General features: G+C 32.3%; 1 protein-coding gene across 4 annotated transcripts in view; it reads left to right on the top strand.

Annotated features, from left to right (window-relative positions):
* LOC123564135 (synaptotagmin-15-like) overlaps positions 1–21,280 on the top strand; it is a 397,543-nt gene that overhangs the window by 134,300 nt on the left and 241,963 nt on the right. The window contains exon 1 of one of the 4 annotated variants that reach the window (XM_045357485.2): positions 20,574–20,717. The exons of the other annotated variants lie outside the window; for them this stretch is intronic. Coding sequence (XP_045213420.1) covers positions 20,711–20,717 — 7 coding nt within the window. The 5' untranslated portion in view covers positions 20,574–20,710. Of the gene's footprint in view, positions 1–20,573; positions 20,718–21,280 lie in introns of those variants that run through there. 4 annotated transcript variants of the gene reach the window in all.

The following is a 21,280-nucleotide window of genomic DNA, read 5'->3' as shown; positions in this document are numbered from 1 at the left end:
AGATCTATAATGCCACTGTTATTTCTAAACTGAGGCAATCAGTTTCTGAAAAGTTCAAATTAAAGCAGTTTTCTAAGCAATATGCCTTGTGATCAAGAAATTGAAAGAATTTGTACAATTTTCGTTTCATGACTCAATTTACGAAATAGATTTTGTTATATGTGATACATTTTTAAAAGTTGTATTACTAAACACGCCGTCATTAGATGGCATAAATGCGTATCATTATTATCAAAAAGGTTAAAGGGTTCGGTGTCATACTTGAACACGCAGATAATGACTGCCTGTTTGAAACAAGCATTAGTTTTCCTCTCAACAACTAGGCATAGGAAATAGAGATCAATTTAATTGCACCTTTACTAATCCTACCTGTTCTTTATTACAAAAATGATTCTACTGTGACATTTTGATACAAGCAATTATATCTGCACTATAATTACTTAATGGTATATCATTTTATTATCGGCTTGTTAAAAGTTATTTTTTTTTACTATAAGTGAGCTGACAAAATCATATGAAGCAGGTTTTAAAGGGTAAATCGAACATATATGAATAAATTCTAAATGATTTTGTTGTGCTAAAAGATATGATATTTTGTCTTAAACCGTTTTCATTTTCCACCCAATTGTGAAATTGCAAGGGAAGTAAACTAGTAGATATCTCTGCTTATAAGAACTGGCCTAAGGCAAGAGTTGTCATTCTTTGCGGATCACAACTTTAAATTAAATATTAAAACTTCTGTTATTGATATATTAACAAAACTATCATAAATTTCACATTTGTAAATTGACTTTTGGTTATTTCCAGGACTTGGAAATCAATTTCTAGACTAATGGTACCACGTTATCCCCAAGATTTATAAAATAGTTCACTTTTTTTAGCTGGACGACTTGTTCTTCATAGACCTTAATATCGCAAAACGGTATAACATTTAATTTAATGTTGCACTTCACATTTTCTTAACACCTTTCTAAGGGCAATGATACATATTTAATGCATTTTCATCTCTGCGACTTTTCTTCATTAAAACTATTTCATTGTTAATCATTTAAACTCCTTCAAGCAAACTGCAATTTTACTATCTTTTATGCAGAATTTACATACGAATGCTGAATTCCTCTAATCTGTAGAATAGTATGCATCTCTTTGTAAGTTTGCAGCTTATTTGGAAGACTTTTCTTTTAAATCATGTTCTCATGATTTAAAGTTGATCGGAAGCGTAATATTTTGAAATTGTCGGTTTTTGAATACATTTCTGTAACTCAAAGAAACACCTACTTCTCAAAAATCCCAAGTATAATTTGAGACATCATTAAGGAAAATCAATGAATAATTAAGTTCCAGGAGACAAGTCTACCACCAATTATTTATCATCTTTTGAAGATCTTATAAAACATTTTACGTAACGGACTTAAAAGTACAAAAGCATTCACCATAACTACTTTTCATTGAATAGAATCCTTTCATTTATCACTTGACTCAAGTTTCAAAGTTTTTCTAAAATGTACCGGATTACATAATAACTGGAAATTCGCCACATGGCCTAACATTGTGACCCAACAAAAAGATAATGTCTAATGTGCATTGTGTACGCTACACTTTTAAAAATTCTAGGTTTGCTGATCTCAAGCGAAAAACTAGTCTTGTTCTTTCATGTTCATTTTGAAATCAATTTTACAGGCTACAGATATATGCCAATCAAAATCTGTTGAAACATAATATGGATCAAGCTAAAATACAGAGTTGTACAATTGACGCAATTCTTTATATGATATGACGAATACGTTTGATATTTTTCAAGCAATTAGCATCATAACAGAGCTTCTAAGACGTAATCAGTCGCTATCAAATTCCTCAGCTAGGTTATATTTCATATTATACAGAAGTAATCAGAAAAGTGAATATTTTTGTAACTAGTTAGCTTTATTTGTGGAGTTATGTTTTATGCCTAACAATTTGCCATTGACTTTTCAATCTTTATCTAGCTTTAGAAATGGAACGAGATCCTAATTATTCTAACTGTACAAAAATAAAAATATGTTCCGTCACATTGTGAAAACTATTCCGGCATACTTTTTCAATTCCTCCGCTGGCAATCCTTAAGTTCATATAAATGGCTATTGTGTTGAAATACTGAATAAATTATGTATTATAAAATGTGAGTCCTTTTCGGGTCTGTTTAGAGCCACCTTTTCATAAAGAACAGTCCTATGCTATGACAAATCTTAAGACAACCCAAACTTATTTCATTTTGGCCAGAACGAAATTTCATGTCTGAAAGATCTGAAACTGAATTAGTGAAACAAGATCAATATTTTTCTTTATGCTGATTTTATGAATCTGAAACAGACTCTGTAGTGTCATGCTATTGGCAAAGTGTTGTATAAAATACATAGTTTTATATACTTAAACAAGAACTGGGTATATAAGATTTTTAAAATATATTCAACAATCCACCTAACAGTTCCGAGAAATCTACAGCTACATTAATCATTTATACATATAGCACTGAAGTAGCTATATGTATGTAAGTAAGACCATCTCCGTTCTTGAGACATTGTTCTATTATATTATTTCCGTTATTTGAAGCGAATAATGGTCTTAGATCTCATTTCTTGATTATAGTCGGGAAGACGTTAATCAAACCGTTCCTTTATTACTACAGTTAAATGACAACACAATTCATTTGTGACAGACGCAATCTGATTGGTAACGTTTTTCTTAGATTATTTAACAATAAAATAGAAATACATACATCTTTCTAATATGTTATATTACTTTTCCTTCAATACCGTGTTTTTATCGTTATCTTCCGTTTTCGTTTTGAATTCTTGAATATCACAAATGTCTACGTACGATAAATAAGCTGTATCAATGTAACAACATATCACATTTACATATTATATAATAACAAATTAAACAGATAGTTACTTTTAACTGAAAGAAATAGACAGCATTTCAATACAACATCAATACATAAACTTGAGAACAAACAAAGGTAATAAGATATCAGCTGAAATTTTCGAATGAGTGATTAATCTTTTAAATTTTAGTACATTCTGTTAATGAGTTTCGCCAAACGTTCAAGTGATGCTACCAGATTTGAAATTTAGTAAATTCGACCTGTTTATAAACGTGAAGCAAAACAAAAAGGGCAAAGATCCATTCGGAATAGCCGTATTCCAAGATCGCAGCCTACCCGACACGCAGCCCTACTACAGTCCATTAGTGAAACGAAATATGTCTTAATATGCCATTCATGTTATAAGCCCGCCCGCTTAGCTCAATAGGGAGAGCGTAGATCTACGGATCGCGAAGTCGTGAGTTCGATCCCCGGGAGGAGCGTATCTTCTCCATAACGATTTGATAAAAGAAATTGTGTCTGAAATCATTCGTCCTCCACCTCTGACTTTGGCAGTTACTTGCGGACAACAGGTTTGTACTGGTACAAAATCGAGGAACACTGGTTAGTATAACTGCCCGCCGTTACATTACAGAAATAATGTTGAAAAATGGCGTTAAACCCGGAACAAAGAAACAAACATACATGTTATAGGATAACTGATCACACCAGCTTTCACATGAACGGTGTTCAAAATATCATTTTACAGTGGCAATATCCAGGCGGCCATAGGATGTGCTTCTTGCAACGAAAATAGCAAGAAATTAACCCCTATTTGTTACTTCCTTCTTTTTTCAGGGTTTTAGTGTCTTTCATGCTAGGTAAATTTTCATAATTGATGAATATGAGAAAGTCATTAGCAGCGTCTGAACAAATTGTAGTAGGACAAAAAATGAACAACAAAGTTATTTATAATTTGTTGGTGCTAGTATAACCCTTTGAGACTTTGTCTGATTAGGTTTTTTACACACGTCATGACATTCGTTATGCAGCAGTAATTGCTTCCATGAATTTTCAGAATCATATTTTAATATCTGCTGCGTCAGTATTAGGTCAACATTTGCTGAAATATTTCAAAACACAGACTGGTATTCATTTGCACTATTATACAACATGCCATTCAGTAGATATATTCAAATGCACATAATAGTCAAAATATATCTATAAATAGAAACTAGACGATTTAAAGCCGGTCTTGAACCAGAATGATGATTTATTAACTGAATCTTACGCCCGGACAGTTTTAAGATGGTTTAATTCATACGTGTTTATCAAGTTACATATTATTCACAAATTATTATCCAATTAAAAATAAATACTAACAAAAATACATAATATTGAGCAAAGTTCATCCGAAATATAAAATACACTGTTTTCTGATATCTTATAAGTATACACTATGTTAATGTTCTGTATATAGGCCACTTCCTGTCTTAAAAGCTTTCTTGACAAAGCGGATGCTGTAGAGATTGCCTCATCGAAAAACACCCTTCCCACTGTACTTAATCACAGATGATATGCACTTCTTATAAAGAAAACCACCATCAAAATGTTTAACACTTTTCTTATTACTCTGTTTAAACGTCAGTGTACAGAACATTTGTTTTGAATTCACATACACGGTTGAAAATTAATTGTACTATGACTGTAAAGTGTCGCGTTACCAAAGTAACCTGGCGCTCGCTGTAGTATCAGAACTTGTCATCGTCGCCTCATTAGGAAGACTGGTCCTTTATAGTGATTGTAGTTAATATAATTCGGCAGTTATTGTATTTATCCACCGATAGAACTACGGATAATATATCTTGATTGTTGCCGAAAGCAATACATTCTTTCATAAGCCCGGCATTTTATATTTTGAGTGAAAATACTTGATATAACGATTGCGGTACGTCATTATGATGCTGTCTTTTATCAAGACTTAGTATATTATTACCAGAAATGGTTCGATTAAATTTTCATGTGATTGGAAAGATAAGGACAATTGTGAACACTATGGTTTCATGATGATATTCAATATTGTAAAGTTGTATGGAAAAAGTTTAATTTGAATAAACGTAAATTTCGAGCTCGATGAATATATGATATACATATTTAAAGAAGATTAATTATTTTCAGTCTTGTAGAAGTCATTTTCCCCAAGTTTATAATATTTCTATGTTATTAATGTGTTTCTGAATTAACAAATTAATCCATTAACCACTTCCGGAAGATGTATTTGCCAGTAACATGGCAGTGTACACATGTTCGCGAAATATAAGTAATACAAAACAAAACAACAAAAAAAGGAAGAAAAAAGATTACACTGCAGAATTCAAACTGAAACATTGAAATGATGAATGAAAGTTGTCTTAGAAATAATTATGGATGTGAAATCATGGAGTGGTACACTTTGATTCGTTTATTTAATCTTAAAATGAATGTTGCGTATACACATTTAAACGTGTAGCTGAAACGATTCTTGAAATACATTTTCAAATCAATCAGTCAGAATATCGTTTGTCGTCTAACTCGAGGTTTAGTAGGGGCCTGTGTGCTGGAAAAAAGCTTTCAATTAAATCATAATAATATTATTTCAAAGCAATGAAAAATTATCTATCTGCGGACCCTTCACTGTCATGCATATTACAGTCTAAGTTCTTGTTTTGGATGAATTTGAATCATATTACCCTACTGTTCCAAAGTTGACATTGTGAATCAAAATGGTGAAGTGAAAAAGAAGTTGTATGCCCGCGGAATCATCAGCAGACTCTAACAATCATTATCCACCACATTTAAGCAGAACTTGCATGTTAATGACGTTAAATATAAAACTACTTGTAAAGATATAGTATCACATAATTATGCTTGTTAATTTGTGGACATTAACCTAAGGCCAAATGGCCTTGAACTCACCACGCAATCGACTACAATTAAAACCCTATAGCAGTACGCCTATATATCAACAGCGTTGACAACTAATATACCTCCAACCTCTAACAGGTTAACTGATATCTAAACCATCAAGGACAATAAATAAATAACTTTTTTCAAGATAAGCACGGCGGTATATCATGCTGCAGAAGAGTTTTTGATAATATTCCATACCACTTATTCATTTCATGAATATTCCATACCACTTAATTCATTTCATTAACATTCCATACCACTTATTCATTTCATTAACATAGAATTTGAAAGGTTTAAAATTTTTAATATTATCAATTTGATGAGCAGCACTGTATAAAATTATTCACGTTTTTCATCGTCTGCTAACTATTTTGTCTCCAGTTCCCGGTAGTTATTTTTACCGCGTTTTCTGCTTGCAATTCACGATTTTCTCATGTTTTCAGTGCACTATATAAGTGATTGTTAATTGATATTCTTCACTCGAGGTTGAATATTTGACAGCATAACAAATATTTTGATTATGTGTTTATTCCCTTCCACCCACCCTAACAGACATTCAAGTTTCTTAATAGTTATTGCTGATGGCTTGTAGCTGTATTCGAATATCAAAGGCAGATTTGACAAGAGTAATCATTTAGTTCTAGAGAGATTCCTCAGGCCAGACATTACGTCTCCTTTATGTTCTGATAGAAAATAAGGTTCACAGTTACGTACCTTATATTTCAAGGGTCTTTAGACATGAACAGTTCCTTGATAATTATTACTGTTGAGTATTCATGTATTACTAGAACTTTGAAGGCAGATATACATTTAACATTATATGAGAACATTTGAATTCTTCATGCCAGACTCGGTTTCTACATTTAGAAAAGTAACATTCACAAGTACGCATTTAATTCTATATCAATATATTTTATGCTGTTTTTTCCCATGCAATGTTATTCTTTCGTTATCAAATGGAAATTGCCGTTATCCTCTTTGAGCTAGTTTTCATTTTATTTTTGATTTTACCTTGAAAGAATGTTATGTTTTACACACTGCACATTTTTTCTTATTTTGTGGTTATTCAATGAAGCTGAGAGAGACCAGAATTGCCATCTTATATGCTGTTAAACTATTCTAGATAAGATGAGTTCAAGTTATTACATTTGGTTCATTCGGGACCTAATAGAAAGCACATTTTTACAGTTTAGATTTTCATGTACATCTGATTGTATGTTTGCCTTAAATTTTGATAGTATGTTTTCAGGCTGAGTGGTGTACAAAGATAAAGATAACCACATTTACCCCACTTCTACTGGTCGATCATCAACACATCGCACAACATCGTACCGTCTGACATTTGCAAGACAAATATATTCGTATTTTTTGTACATTGGAATGCTGTCAAATACTAAGACCTGTATCCTATATTTTTTGTTTGTTGTTTTTGTAGTTAGGAACATGAAATTAGTGAATAATTGATTTACTCACGACACAGAGTGAGTAAATAAAAATAGTTACCGATAAATTACCGATACATGACATACCATGGTACTGTAACATCTTCAAGGTAAATTGAAAGAAGAGTAATAGCCACAGCTTGGCTTTCCTATGGATTTATTGTTATGTTGACCCAGATTGTGCACGTTTTGGCAAAAAGGTAATTGCAAGAATGCCTCAGTATAATAAAGAAAGTGAATACATGCATTGCTTAATTTAAGACGATTTGTAAAACATTATTGTATCCCTGCAATACTCGTTTTCTCAGGCAATATAAGAAATACTTTTAAAACCTAATATTTTATGAATAAACAGGAACCAAGGCCAATAACTCTTACATGAATTGTCATCTTGAAGGGTTTCATTTACGGTTGGACCTTTCATTTAGCCACTACTTTTGTAGCTTCGAATCACTGTATTTGCAGATTGACGTTATCAGAGCCTGGAAAACTTCCAAACCAATTTTCTATGCAGTTCGTTATATTGTCATGGTTAAACATCACTTTGTATAATTAACGACTTTATTACATTCTACATGACAATGATATTGTAATCCGTGATGTAACTGTTTCTTTTACATATGTCGTTTGACTGATAATGCTGTCACTGTAGGACATTAAAAGCTATGATTTTCATCTGAAATGGTATATTAATGGTATATTAACAAATGGGTTAGTAAGTTTGATTTCATATTTTATCCTAACGGCTAAGGGTGTGTATTCTTAAAAGGACAATATTGGGTTTATTTTTTATTCAAGGTTTACTTCTCTCTAGACCATAGTAAGCATGTAGTTGATACAAAAAATAGTAATAATTAAATTAACAGCGTTGAACCAAGTATTCTTCAGAAAAAATAAGTGATACTTACAACTAACACCTGCTCCTTGTTTTATTGTGTGAATTGTAACGAAATCTCATACTAATGTGGTTTTATAGAACAGAACAGAACAGAACAAAGTTTATTCAGTAATTTATACATATAGTACCTCATTACATGATATACATTGACATATAAGATATGATCATGTGGCAAAGTTGTTGAAAATTTAAACTTTAAATGGAGAACGGATCGAAACATGCATAGTAATTTAGATGATAACAGCAATTGTATGTTTTCCATGTAATATAATTTCAAACTTTTACATATTGAAAATTTGTGTAATTAATTAGATTTACACAATTTAGACTATATGTACTCTTAATGACATTTTTGTATTTTCATCGAATCACTACAGTTATAGAGCTAGAGCTATTTGATTTACACAATTTAATATTTGCTACTGTGTAGAGGATTTAGTTCTTTGAACTAACTGGCATCAAAAATAGAATCATAAAATATACAGTGTCCAAGATTTCATGTGGTAATTACTTTTCTCGAATTCATAAGCTTAGTAATATTTCCTACCGAATGTTTATAGATAAATACTTTGGATGGATATCTTTTTGCACAGGACTAATTTGTGTTTATACAGTAAAACTTCATTTTTTTAAAAAAAAACTTGAACACGAACCATTGCTAAGCTTGTAAAATAGCATACCCTTGTTTCAGTGTCAGATGCAAATAATAGTACGTGCGATACTGTGAATAGTTCTTTAAGGTGCTCATAATTTTATTAGGAAAACTGATAGAATTTTGATACTGTGCTAATGTTTTTCCTATTGTTTGCAACTGTATGTTTTGCAATTAGTGTCTTGTGTTCTACAGTTTATAATTAAAGCATGAAATCATACACAAACTACACGTATGTAATATAAGTATCCCAGGGCTACAATATGTTTGGATTCAGTGTTGACAAAATTTCTGGTTCTTCAAGATCATAGAGTCCATTCAATAATTTTGTAAATAGAATTCCGTCCAGCTAGTTAGCGGCTAGTTTAGTCATCCTCGCTTAATTTTCCATTTGAATAAATGTTTTAATCTGCGTACTTAAAGATCCGTGTAAAGTTAATGATTTTTTCATCGCATGATCGAAACTAAAACATATTACAGTATAAAACTACCAAATGACATGGTTTATATGATGTAATTTATCTATAAACTGGTTCCATGATAAAATTTATCCAATTAAATTAAGTCTCTGTCGGCTGCCTTTCTTATAAATCAAAACATATGTACTGAAGACATTAATTTCTTGGGTAGGTACCATCTCTACATAACCAATATAAGCATCTATGCGTAGAGAAAACATTATCTTGAACTGATACGCAGGAATTTCTGTTGTTTTACCGGTACTGAAAAAAAAATCGTTTGAAGATGAGCTCCGTGTTACATTGTAGGGATAACCGGTGGGGGTATCAACTTATCCCTCGGGATTCTACAGATGTTATGATACAAAATGAACATGCGCTAACGCTATTATCAGTCTAGCATAAAACGCGTAAAACCTGATAAATGAATATACTGTTCCTCAACGTCATTAAATTTTCATGAAACGCGCGGAAATGTCTGCGTTTTTCACGTTGACGTCATTTCCTTTTGAATTCTCCGTTTTGGGGCCGTACTAGGTGTACGCTTTGCCTTGAAACGCGCATATTTAAACAGGTGCATTAACAGCACGTGAGCGCGAGACCATCTCTGTTAACACACGTTTTCTCTTCTGTTAAATCACCCCGAAAAGTGACAAGAACAGCAGTTTTATACTAGAAGTAGATTTGACGTTCTTTATTATTCCACCTTCGCGTCATAATATGAATGAAGGCGTAACTTATACGCTTTCATAAGTACAAAAAACCCGAAAAAAGAGTCATTCTTTTGATCTTTTTGTTCTAATATTGTATAATATGGTATGCTAGGAACAAATCTATTGTTTGTTTAGGTTCGGATACCATGTTCTGGGTTTCATTATGTGAAATTATAAATTGAAACTTAGAATTTCTAGAAAGCATATGACTAATTAGGTACTACTTCCCTGTAAATGTCATGCTCAGTCAAATCTTTATAAATGTTCCAATCCTAATTGAAAATGCCATAATCATATCATTTATGACGTACGGGATCATAACAGTTTATAAGTAGAGAGCAATAGTTAATTTATTGTTATCAATGTATTCTTTTATTACAGCTTGTGGAATGTCCAAGAAAAACAATGGGATTGTGCTATCTAATATTGGATGAAGTTATTAATAAAATCATGAAACCGTAGTCTAGTGATGACGTAAACAGTGTAAATTACACATTTTTGTCGGAAAATGTTAGGTCTTCATGCTACTAAAATAACTGAAACATGACAGTTTCATTTGTAAAATAGCTTGTCATTGCTTTGAACTCAAGACTAAATCTGGAAAATGCTAATTTAATCTCTCTTTTTTGTTTATTTAGAAGATAAACTGTCTATTTGTTCTGTTATAAGATCGGTGCGAAATTACAACAAAAAATAGTTGGGTTCTACTCAAATTAATAGGCATTCTCTGTATGTTAGGTTTATTGTATACAAGTGTTTTTAAATTTTGCCGTTTGAAAACTTGGCATTAAAATGTTAGGCGACCGAAAGATCAAACTCACTGTGGTCAGTTTTTGTGGCAGACTTGTTTAAATTTGTGTGTGGCAACGTTGTGACAGTTGTTTCTTATTATTGCTCTCAGGACTATCAAATTTCAGATGTACACATGTCTTAGTGAGAGGGTAGACATATTATTGTTTCTGGACTAGAAAGTTCATTAGGGACAAGACCCCATCCAACCCTAGAAAATATATTTTTGTTGATCTATATTGTTCCTTAGTATCAGTCTTGCACCTTTTTGCATCTCTACTAACTACTCTCTCAAACCGAAAGCAAAATTTCCTCGTTTACCTTTTCATGTTTTTCAATATTGTCATTTTAGTATCAACCCTTCCCCACATTACATTTCACAACCAAAATTACACTCTCCTTTCTCTATCATCGAATTGTTTATCTACTAATTACCCGCCCACTATACTCGAAAATGATGCTAAATGTCAATATAGTTCTTATTGAATCCACCATTTTCTGAAATTTCAACTTTTCTACTCTTTCAGTAATCAAGTACATTATCCTTATTTATTGCAGTTTTGTTGTATGTAATGTTTGGAGGTCTTTTGTTGTACGTTTTAAAAAACAAGTTGTATACTGAAACGCTTACCATTTATTTTTGTACATTTCAATTATTCATTCATTGAAGGTATTGATAAAATCTATAAGGATGTCGTTTGAAAAATGACAAAATTAAAACGGGGCATACATTTTTAAATGCTGATAAACAGAATAAAATTGTCTGCGGAAGCATATACGTGACGGAATAACTGATATTAACTTTGTAACTTATAATGTTGCACTTGTTAAACATACTTGGATCAAAGCGTTTCGCCATAAAAGCAGCAACTAACATCAACAGCACATGTATCTGATGCAAATCAATATAATTTTATGAATGTCAGCTAAATAACTACCCATGACATACATTTACATAGTTTTTTTCTTGCAATTGATGTAAAATCATGGATTGGTCAATATGTCGACCCGTAGTGATCATACTGCACTATTTATGCAGTCAAATATGCCATTCAGGACAAAACAGATACTTCAACGTTCAAGTATTGTAGATTTTATTTTTATTTTGTATAAGCCATTAACAGTAGAGTAGCTCAATGCTATAAATAGTGTAGTACATGTATAATCAAAATACAATTTATTTTGACGTAATAGTTCTATTGAAATATTTACATATCACACGTTGGAAAACGTTTCATTAACAGTTTAACATAGTTTGTCTTAGCTTTTGTATAATTTAGTTTTAACTGTTGTTTCGCCGTTCATATTAACTATGAAATACCCACTTAATGTACTATGTGCAGATGATGCATTCTGAAAGATGGATATTTGGTTATTGAAACTTAAATATCTTCTGTCATCTGTCTGTTTCATTATCGAGACTTACTGATAATTTAAATGGTCATTATATTTTAATGATGCTGATTTATGAACCCATCCTATTGTTGTATTGTTGCAAATTTTGAAATATTAATCATAATTGTCATATCATTTTACAGAACACTGAGGAGTCCTTAAGTTATTGGCTTTTACATATCAGTTGTAGGTGATTTTATTCATTTCGTGAAGAAATCTTCAAACGATATCTTCGCGTTAAGTTTCCGTCTGATTTTAAAACAACTTTATGGGAATATTGTTGCTGTGACCTTCTACCAAGATTATTCAAATTATTTCAATTTGTCGAGAAACATGGCCATCTATTAAGTATTCATAGTATTCAAATTTTGTAAAAACATTGCTACCAGAGTTGATATAGAAAAATCTTCAGCTGCTATTTCCTAAACCAGTGGTCTAATTTTAACAATACTGCACAAAAATGGTCATTGGTAGAGATTTTAACGAAATCGTTAACAGCCATTTTGATTGGTAAAAAAATATGGCTGCTGCCAGGATTGGATCTCGGTTTCCTTTTGAATGTGCAGGCCACTTTTCAAAGGACTTGGCAAACATTTTTCTTGTTAATCATGATAAGCGATTGAGGGTAATCATGGCGGTCTTGTTTTAAACCAAATGTGACGTCAAAATAAAGTTGTTGCCTTTCAGTGTCCTTAAGTTTTATTATTGTTGTTTTATGGCCAGAGGAAAGAACAAGCCAAATTTAAACTAAATTTAGCATCAAAATACATATACCCCTTACATAATTAACTAAAAACCACAAGCATCACGCAATATCTGGCATACTTTCAAAACCAAAGATAACAAAAGGACTTCGGACACTTTCTATATGAATTTGCCTACTCCAAGAGTGAAAAATAAACCACTAAGAAATAAGTATTTAATTACATATACCATCAAAATACATATTTGAGATTATTTCTTAAAGTCAAATTTTTCAATATTTGTTTGATAAAATGGTAATTTTTGCTCTAAATAGAATTACGTACCCTGTTATATACATATAAAAGCTATTTTGCTTTAAAGAACATTGTTCCCCCCCGTGCATCAATACCATATTTGGCCAGCATATGTAGATATTAATTATACACATTTTCTGTGACTGTTTTATTGATGCAAGGGGTGGAGCAGTACTTTTAAACAAAAAATATAACTACAGGGTGTTCCCAAATGTAAAGTAACCAATACTTTTTATATTCATTTTTAATAATTTGATGGTCACATATTTTTACATTTGTTTGTAACTAAAATACTATACAAATGTTTGAATGGGCACATATAGGCATTTCATACATGTAGAGTAGTGAGAGAAGCAAATACTGTTAATTCATTATTATTTGTTGGGTTAACTTTTCATTGGTTTATCCTGGTTCTTTGTTGTAGTAGATTGGCAAATGTGTTCTGTAAAATACTAGCAACACACCAGGTAATCTTCTGCATGCCCTCCTCGCGACGCGCACGCCACTAGCGATGAGGATGTAATTTGTTTTCCATTTTGTTTTTATTATTTTTTTGTTGTTTTTTATTTTATATATATTTTTCATTTCTTTATTTCTTCATCTTTTTCTGTGCATTTATATTTATTTCTTTTAGACACATACTACATGTGACACGCATTCATTACTTCATGTTCTTCCTTCAGTGAAAACTGAATAGAAGATTGTTCTTTGCGGCGGACTAGGCCTAAACACAACAAAAAAGGGGCAATATGTGTACAGCAGTTAATCTGATCCTGACTATAGTCTATTCAACAGAAATAAAGCTTGGCATTGATATGCCTGTGATGCATAGGTCAAGAACAGTAGCTTCTTGGCAGGTCATACCAGTGACGGTTTCACATTCAGTCTGTTGCCACGAAAGTGATGTGTCAAGTCGCTTTCCATGCAGATGGCATATACAAATACGGCTAGACGCGGAAACGAACTAAACGGTCCAGCCGAGTTTCAGGTGGAATTTTTATGCAGCGACCTGCTTCTACTTTAGCCCTACAAATGACCCATTTCGAATATGTTTTGCTCACAACTTCAGCCCTGAATAGACAACATTATCTATAGATGGGTTGTTGTCAGACTTATCCTGATTTAACTTTTTCCGATCCAGCTTCCTTAGGCAAGCCTCAGAAAGAACTGTCATTTCGGATACATTTTTATTACATGTTTAAAATGAGCCGTGCTATGAGAAAACCAACATAGTGGCTTTGCGGCCAGCGTGGATCCAGACCAGCCTGAGCATCTGCGCAGTCTGGTCAGGATCCATGCTGTTCGCTTTCAAAGCCTATTGGAATAAGACAAACCGTTAGCGAACAGCATGGATCCTGACTAGACTACGCAGATGTGCAGGCTGGTCAGGATCCAAGCTGGTCGCAATTGCACTATGTTGGTTTTCTCATGGCGCGGCTCAAATATTATGTGTGCCACTGGTACTTATCCCAAGCAAGAACCCACCCTACGGCCTTGATAAGATTACTGCCTTTTCTTAGTATTAATGTTATACATCACACAAATATCTGCCATCACTTATAACAGAGCTATAAAGACATATACATGTACTTAAATAACTACCTGAACCACTGTAATAAAACTGACCGGTCACTTATACATGTATACCTATTCACACATGTAATGCGTCAATAACTTTACATTACGGACAGTGTATAGATAAATCAAGTACAGGTTATTTGCAAAAATATAGTTCTCTTTTTTAATTATTTATACGATTTTAATCTTAAAATGTTATTTTTTCCTTAAATAAACAGATTGTGTCACTTTTTTCGACTGGAATTCAAATATTTAAAACTTCGGTAAAGTGATGACATTATATTTTTACGGAAATTAAACATTTTATTTTTTCAAGAAAATATACCCTGGCCCAGATAAAATAAGAAAAACATCTTGATAGGAACAGATACAAATCAGTTTCTGCTGTAATAAATTAACTAATACATTGGTTTATCATTGACTCGAAACGATTTGGGTATTGTTTAAATACTTAAGGAGAAATTTGCATTTAAAATGTAGGCTAGAAGCACATGATAGTGTCCGAAGTCCTTGCATATGCAGACTCTATGTATATAGCATAGTAACAAGAACAAAGTTCCATAACTGTGCAGAATGTTTTTCCGAAGAAAAAAAAACGTAAAAAAAACGTAACCTGCACCATGCTCAAGTAAGATTAGTACTGATCACTTGTGTGAAGTTTCATTAAAATGTGTGCAATGGTTTGGGTGATTAGGCTCACAAAAAATTTCATATGCAGACTGTATGTAATTACAGTATAACCTCTGTAGAGCAACACCCTTTTGGAGATACTAATATTGACTGTTATGTAGAGGCTGTTGTTCTGGAGAGGTAAAATTGAAAGTATATTTCAGCTTAGGAAAATGTGGATGATGTTGTTATAGAGAGGTTTTTGCTTAAAGGGCCGACTTGGCTATAAATTAGCTTCCAGGGTATTGTGGTTTTCCCTGACATTAATGCCCATTTTATCATTATGTTTATCTCATTTCAATGATCAGCCATTACCAGGTACACACTAAGGCAATAATGCTGGACATGGTTGCTCACTGACCATCTGGGTTTCTCTCAGAGAATATGTTCATGCTCCAGTGTGGAACTGCACTTGTGATCCAGAAAAAATATTTAATCAAGTGTCATGTGCAATGATATATATATCAGTAATTCGATAATTTACATGTATATACAGTTCAATCACTGTGAATCATTTGTAATACAATCACTGGGTCTGTGAACTAAAACTCCCGTTTATAGTACTTGAGTTTCTGTTTTTCTGTAATATATCTTTCATCATTTTCATCATTAGAGGTTAGATTTTAATGAAACACATACTAAGATCTATTGTATTTCAAAGTAACTAGAGCATGCAAAACAAAATGTGGTATTAGTAATTCTTGGCGATTTCAAACTGGTCATTTCGTCCCCCCTTTTTAGGTGACACCGTACATTACTATCTAATAATAGTATGTGCATGACTGAGATGAATGTGATGATAGTAATTTATTTAAATAAATATAAGACAATTATGAATGTGATAATAGCCAGGGCTTTCCCCCTATAAATCTACCCCCGGTAAAAGCAGGTAATCCCAAAGCAAAAAAAAACTGTCATTTTTATTCAGATTCCCAAAATTTAATGAGTGTTAACTTTTGCAGTTTTTTTTTTTTTATGTTTTTTTTTTTTTTTTGTTTTTTTGCTGTTTTAAGATAGTTTTGATAAATTTTATGTATATTTTGGTAATCAAAAGACAGTTATATACTGTTTACAAAGTACTGTATGCAATTCATTACTATCGGTATTTTACATAAAGAAATTTTTTTACATAGATTTTGGAAATTTGAAAATATTCCCACAAGAGCATTATCCCAATTGTGGCATTATCAAAATGATGAAAAAAAAGGCCAGATATAATTTATTTACATACATGTAACTATAAATGTCTGTGCATATATATAAAAAGATGATGAAAGAATAATTTACAATAAATTTACATGATTGTATATACAATAAATGTATTTACAACAAATATATTTACAATAAATTACATATTAAATATTCGCGAAGATACATATTTATTTCATAGAAAGATAATTACAATATACATGTAAAATGAAAAATAATATACTCTAGAAATATAATAAGTCTCATCAAATAGGGCCAGTGGCTGGATAACGACATGGAAACAGTAATAAACCTACACTATTGTAGTTTATTTTGTGCTATAAGAAGCTGCATTACTTCATTTTTTTAAGTGTGACACAATACCATTACATCATAATAACGTTAGTGCTGAATAGTTTACATTTGTGTATTTTTATCTTTTGTTTTCTCTCAGAGATATTTATACAGCATACATGCTTGGTGTTAAATTTCTACATGTAACAACACACACCTGATTCCGAAAACAAAACTGACCGAATTCATTGCTCTCATTCTGGGCATAATGGCCATCAAATTTCCATGTTGTAACTGTAAGCAGATAACTGACAAAAGTTGCCTGGAGAACCAAGTCGGCCCTTTAAGAGAGGGCCGCTCTGAAGAGGTTATACTGTAGTATAATAACACATTTAAAATCAATGTCCCATAAGTGTGCAGATTATTTTCTAAAAGAACCTAATATGCACCATGCATTACTACGGTTACAAAATTGAACCAAAGAAAATCGACATCTGAAAGAAGGAGAACCCTGGGTGGGTCTTAATATTGTATAATACCGTAAAGTAAGTAAGTGCTTGGTCATTTTGGAACCATACTAGTGTTGAATGCAAGAAAAATTTCCTGGTCCAGAATTTGGGCCGAAAACCGTTACTCTCCTAGATCTAAGTCAATAGTATACAATTACAAATGTCCGTTTTGGGCACTATATTTAGTGTATTGCTGCTCATCCGATCAACGTCACATTTTAAAAGGCTAAGTGTTGTTGGGGAGTGCATGATCTAAGCTACAATATGATACTTTTCTCTAGAATTTGTACCAATCACACGGCCCAGGAAAACCCCAGGCGTACTTAGAAATATACAAGCACGGATGAAATTTAACCGAAGAAAATTGACATCTGAAAGAAGGAGAGTCCTTCATACTACATTGCTGCTCACCCGTTCAATGTCGCATTTCAAACAGCTAAGTATCGTTGGAAAGTACATGATCTAAGCTACAATATTATACTTTGAACCCAATGCGCACTTAGAAATATACATGTACATATGTTCGATTTTGGCACTATATTTAGTGTATTGCTGCTCACTGGTTCAACGTCACATTTCAGAAGGTTTAATGTCATTGGAGGATGCATGTTCCAGGCTGCAATAAAATGTATCCAAAGAAAATTGACAACAGAAAGGAGAGCCATGGGTTGGTCTTAATACTGTTATATCGTAAAGTAAGTAAGTGCTTGGTTATCTTGGACCGTCCTGGAATTGCTTGCAAGCAAACTTTCTGGGTCCAGAATTTGTGTCGGAGACCGCTACTTTCTAAGTAATTAGTGCACAATCATAAATGTCCGTATTTGGTACTATATTTAGTATATTGCTGCTCAATGTCAAATTAAAAAAAAGGCTAAGTGTCGTTGGAGAGTGCATGTGCCAAGCTACGATATAATACTATTCTCTTGTATTTCTGCAAATCACACGGCCAAGCAGAACCGCGTGTGGGTTAGAAACAAACAGGCACGGGTGAAATTTAACCGATGAAAATTGAAAACTGGAAGAGAAAGGGTCCTGAGATGGAGCTTAATACTGCCTTATCCACCTGTATTAGGTTTCCTCTTGCATTATTAGCTAACTACAATAATTTTATTTCAACTTGTCTTAAACAATCACCTGCATTTAGCAGTCAGAGAGTGTCACTCCCTTGGCTGACAGCTGAAGACAAATTACGGAATAGATTTATTCCTGTGACTTTATATAAAACGCTGCAAATAGGTCATGATATAAGGAGTTTATCATCCCACTAGAATAGTCTGTTTAACATTTAAGTTTTGATCAAATGAAACAGTGACCGGGTTAAGTTTTATTGTCGCCCACGTCCTGTCAGGTGTATTAAGTGCATGAAAATAACGCACATATCTATCTTTGCATTCCAGTCTTATCAAAATGCAATAGAAAATCAATCAGTTATGCTTCATTTAAGTGACCTCAGCTAATGTCCATTCCAAACATTAGGGGATATTGTACATTAACTGATAGGTCTCTATTGGCAAATTATTTTAGTGACAATTTGATAAGATGTATCTATAAGAAAGACATAAATAATTAAGCTGACTACTTTGAAAAAAGTGCTTCGTTGACTTCCATGACATAGCTCAAGGTAGATAATAATAATAATAATATTATTATTAATAATGATAATAATAATAATAATAAAAAGAAAGATTTTTTTAGAAAACATAAACAATGATATACCTGTATGATGTGTATACGAAATACACATGCGTTTAATAGCTTAAAAATATCCCTATAATCTAATTAAAAATACTTCATAAACTGATATATTCATAATCCAACTCTTTTAATATTCACTTGACACATTACATTATACTCTCTGGTCTACATTTAATGTTTATAGAAATGTAGAAGGTCTAAGGAAACGCTTACTATTAAATACTAGTTTCTTGAATATTTTGTATACATTGAATAAAACGAAAATGCATAGATCAGAAAAAAATATTTCTAGACGGTTATAAAGTTAAAAAGACATTTAATTAAGAGTAGCAACAACTAACACATAATTGAAAATTTCTAAAGTGTATTTAAGAGGTAAATCTACACAGTTTGCAATCATGCAGCGATCTCCAAACTAAGATACCTGTTAATTGTAAAATTGAGCATTTTTACAAGTGTAAATTCTATAAAACACGTTTTAAAAAATATTTTGATGTAATTAAACTATATAGGTTATAAAACATGGGCAAAAAGCATCTTTATATGTCGTCTGTCAATGGAACAAATTTCCAGCGTCCCTAGCTATTACATAAACGTCACACCGGCAGACTAATGATATACTAATAACAGTGCATTCACATGTTAGCTATATAATATTATCAGATGTTTCTATATTTAACTGAATAATTATACTTCTTTAGAAAGGAAAACAGTTCTGACACTTTCAAACAGACATTTAGATTAGACATTTCAATTAATGGATTACTTTGCAATCACTGTGCTTTCATCAAGGCATTACAGCGACTTAAGTTATTAAAGTTCTATATATTTGTAAGGGAACGTGTTTACATTGTAAAGCCAAAAGATGTTTTCATGTAAACAAAACATTCGTTTTACTATTTAAACATGAATGATATATTACATATCACCCTGTCCTTCAAATCATAGGTAAGTGTATTATGAAGGGTTTTTACACAACTGTTGAAGAAACAGATTCAGGTAATTGGAATGGCACAATTATATTTCTTTTAAACGGGTACTGAAACAACCATCTGAAAAATATAACTATTTAAGCTTTCGAATGTAAATAACCGTTCGGATATTTACTCGCAATTGTACTTATGGTAGTTCTTAATGACGCATTATCTTTCATTTTTATTCCAAACACCATTTCAACACATTTGATTAACAGAGGTATTTACTGGCAAATTGACCGCCAAATGGATCAAAAACTTCTTAGTTATTGACGACAACATTTACATTTAATATTTTACATTACATTTTTATTTTCTCTAAATATCACTTTTTTTACGGCGTGGACTAAAACTTGTGTCATTTCATCTCATTCGATGTCCCTTTTAAAATTTGTAAATTGAGATGTAATGCCCTACATCTATCTAAAATTCATACCGGTTAAAACACCATAACGTTAAATCAACGATGTAAGCGTTATATAGATGTGAATTCAACCAATATTTTACCAATTTGTTACTTTACATAATTTATCTACATATTTATGAAAATATCCACCTTGGTGAACGTTGTATTCTTATCAGTAGTGTCGTTGAAAAATACGTTGTAAGAAGGATTTTAAGCCTGTGGGGAAAGAACAAAGTTCAATAACATATTCGGGACAAAACCATGCCAGGTAAGTCTTATATATCTTTGTGTCCACCCGCTTAGATCTATAAGGAGAGCGCAGACATACGGATCGCGGGGTTGTGAGCCCGATCCCCTGTTGAGTAATATGTTTTCCGTAACGACTGACAAAAGACGCTGTGACTGAATCAGTCGCCTTCCACATCTGATTCATGTTGGAAAGATTGCAGTTACTTACGGAGAACAGATAAGTACTGGTACCGAATCCAGGAATACTTATTAGGTTAAGTGTCCCTATAACTGAAATAGTGTTGAAAAACGGCGCTAAATCAACAAGTTTAATAAATCACTATTTTTGTGTTATTTTATTGTGTACATAATTATTGCAGTGCAGTGATGTGGACTATGGATAATTGTCGTTGAACTATTTCAGTTTCAAATTATTTACAAAATAAACATGACTGCTGTAGGATATTTCAAGTATAAAGCAAGAATTTATCTACTTACATCACTGAATGTGTTATTCAATTAAATGAAGTCTCATTTTCGTTGTAGATAGAAACAAAAATTGTACACTTTTGTAAATATTGCCGCCGAAATGAACTTTACAGA

The sequence above is a fragment of the Mercenaria mercenaria genome, chromosome 2, assembly GCF_021730395.1.
Source record: "Mercenaria mercenaria strain notata chromosome 2, MADL_Memer_1, whole genome shotgun sequence".
Taxonomy (NCBI): domain Eukaryota; kingdom Metazoa; phylum Mollusca; class Bivalvia; order Venerida; family Veneridae; genus Mercenaria; species Mercenaria mercenaria.
Note: the sequence above shows the minus strand (reverse complement) of the source record. Positions and strands in the feature narration are given on the sequence as shown.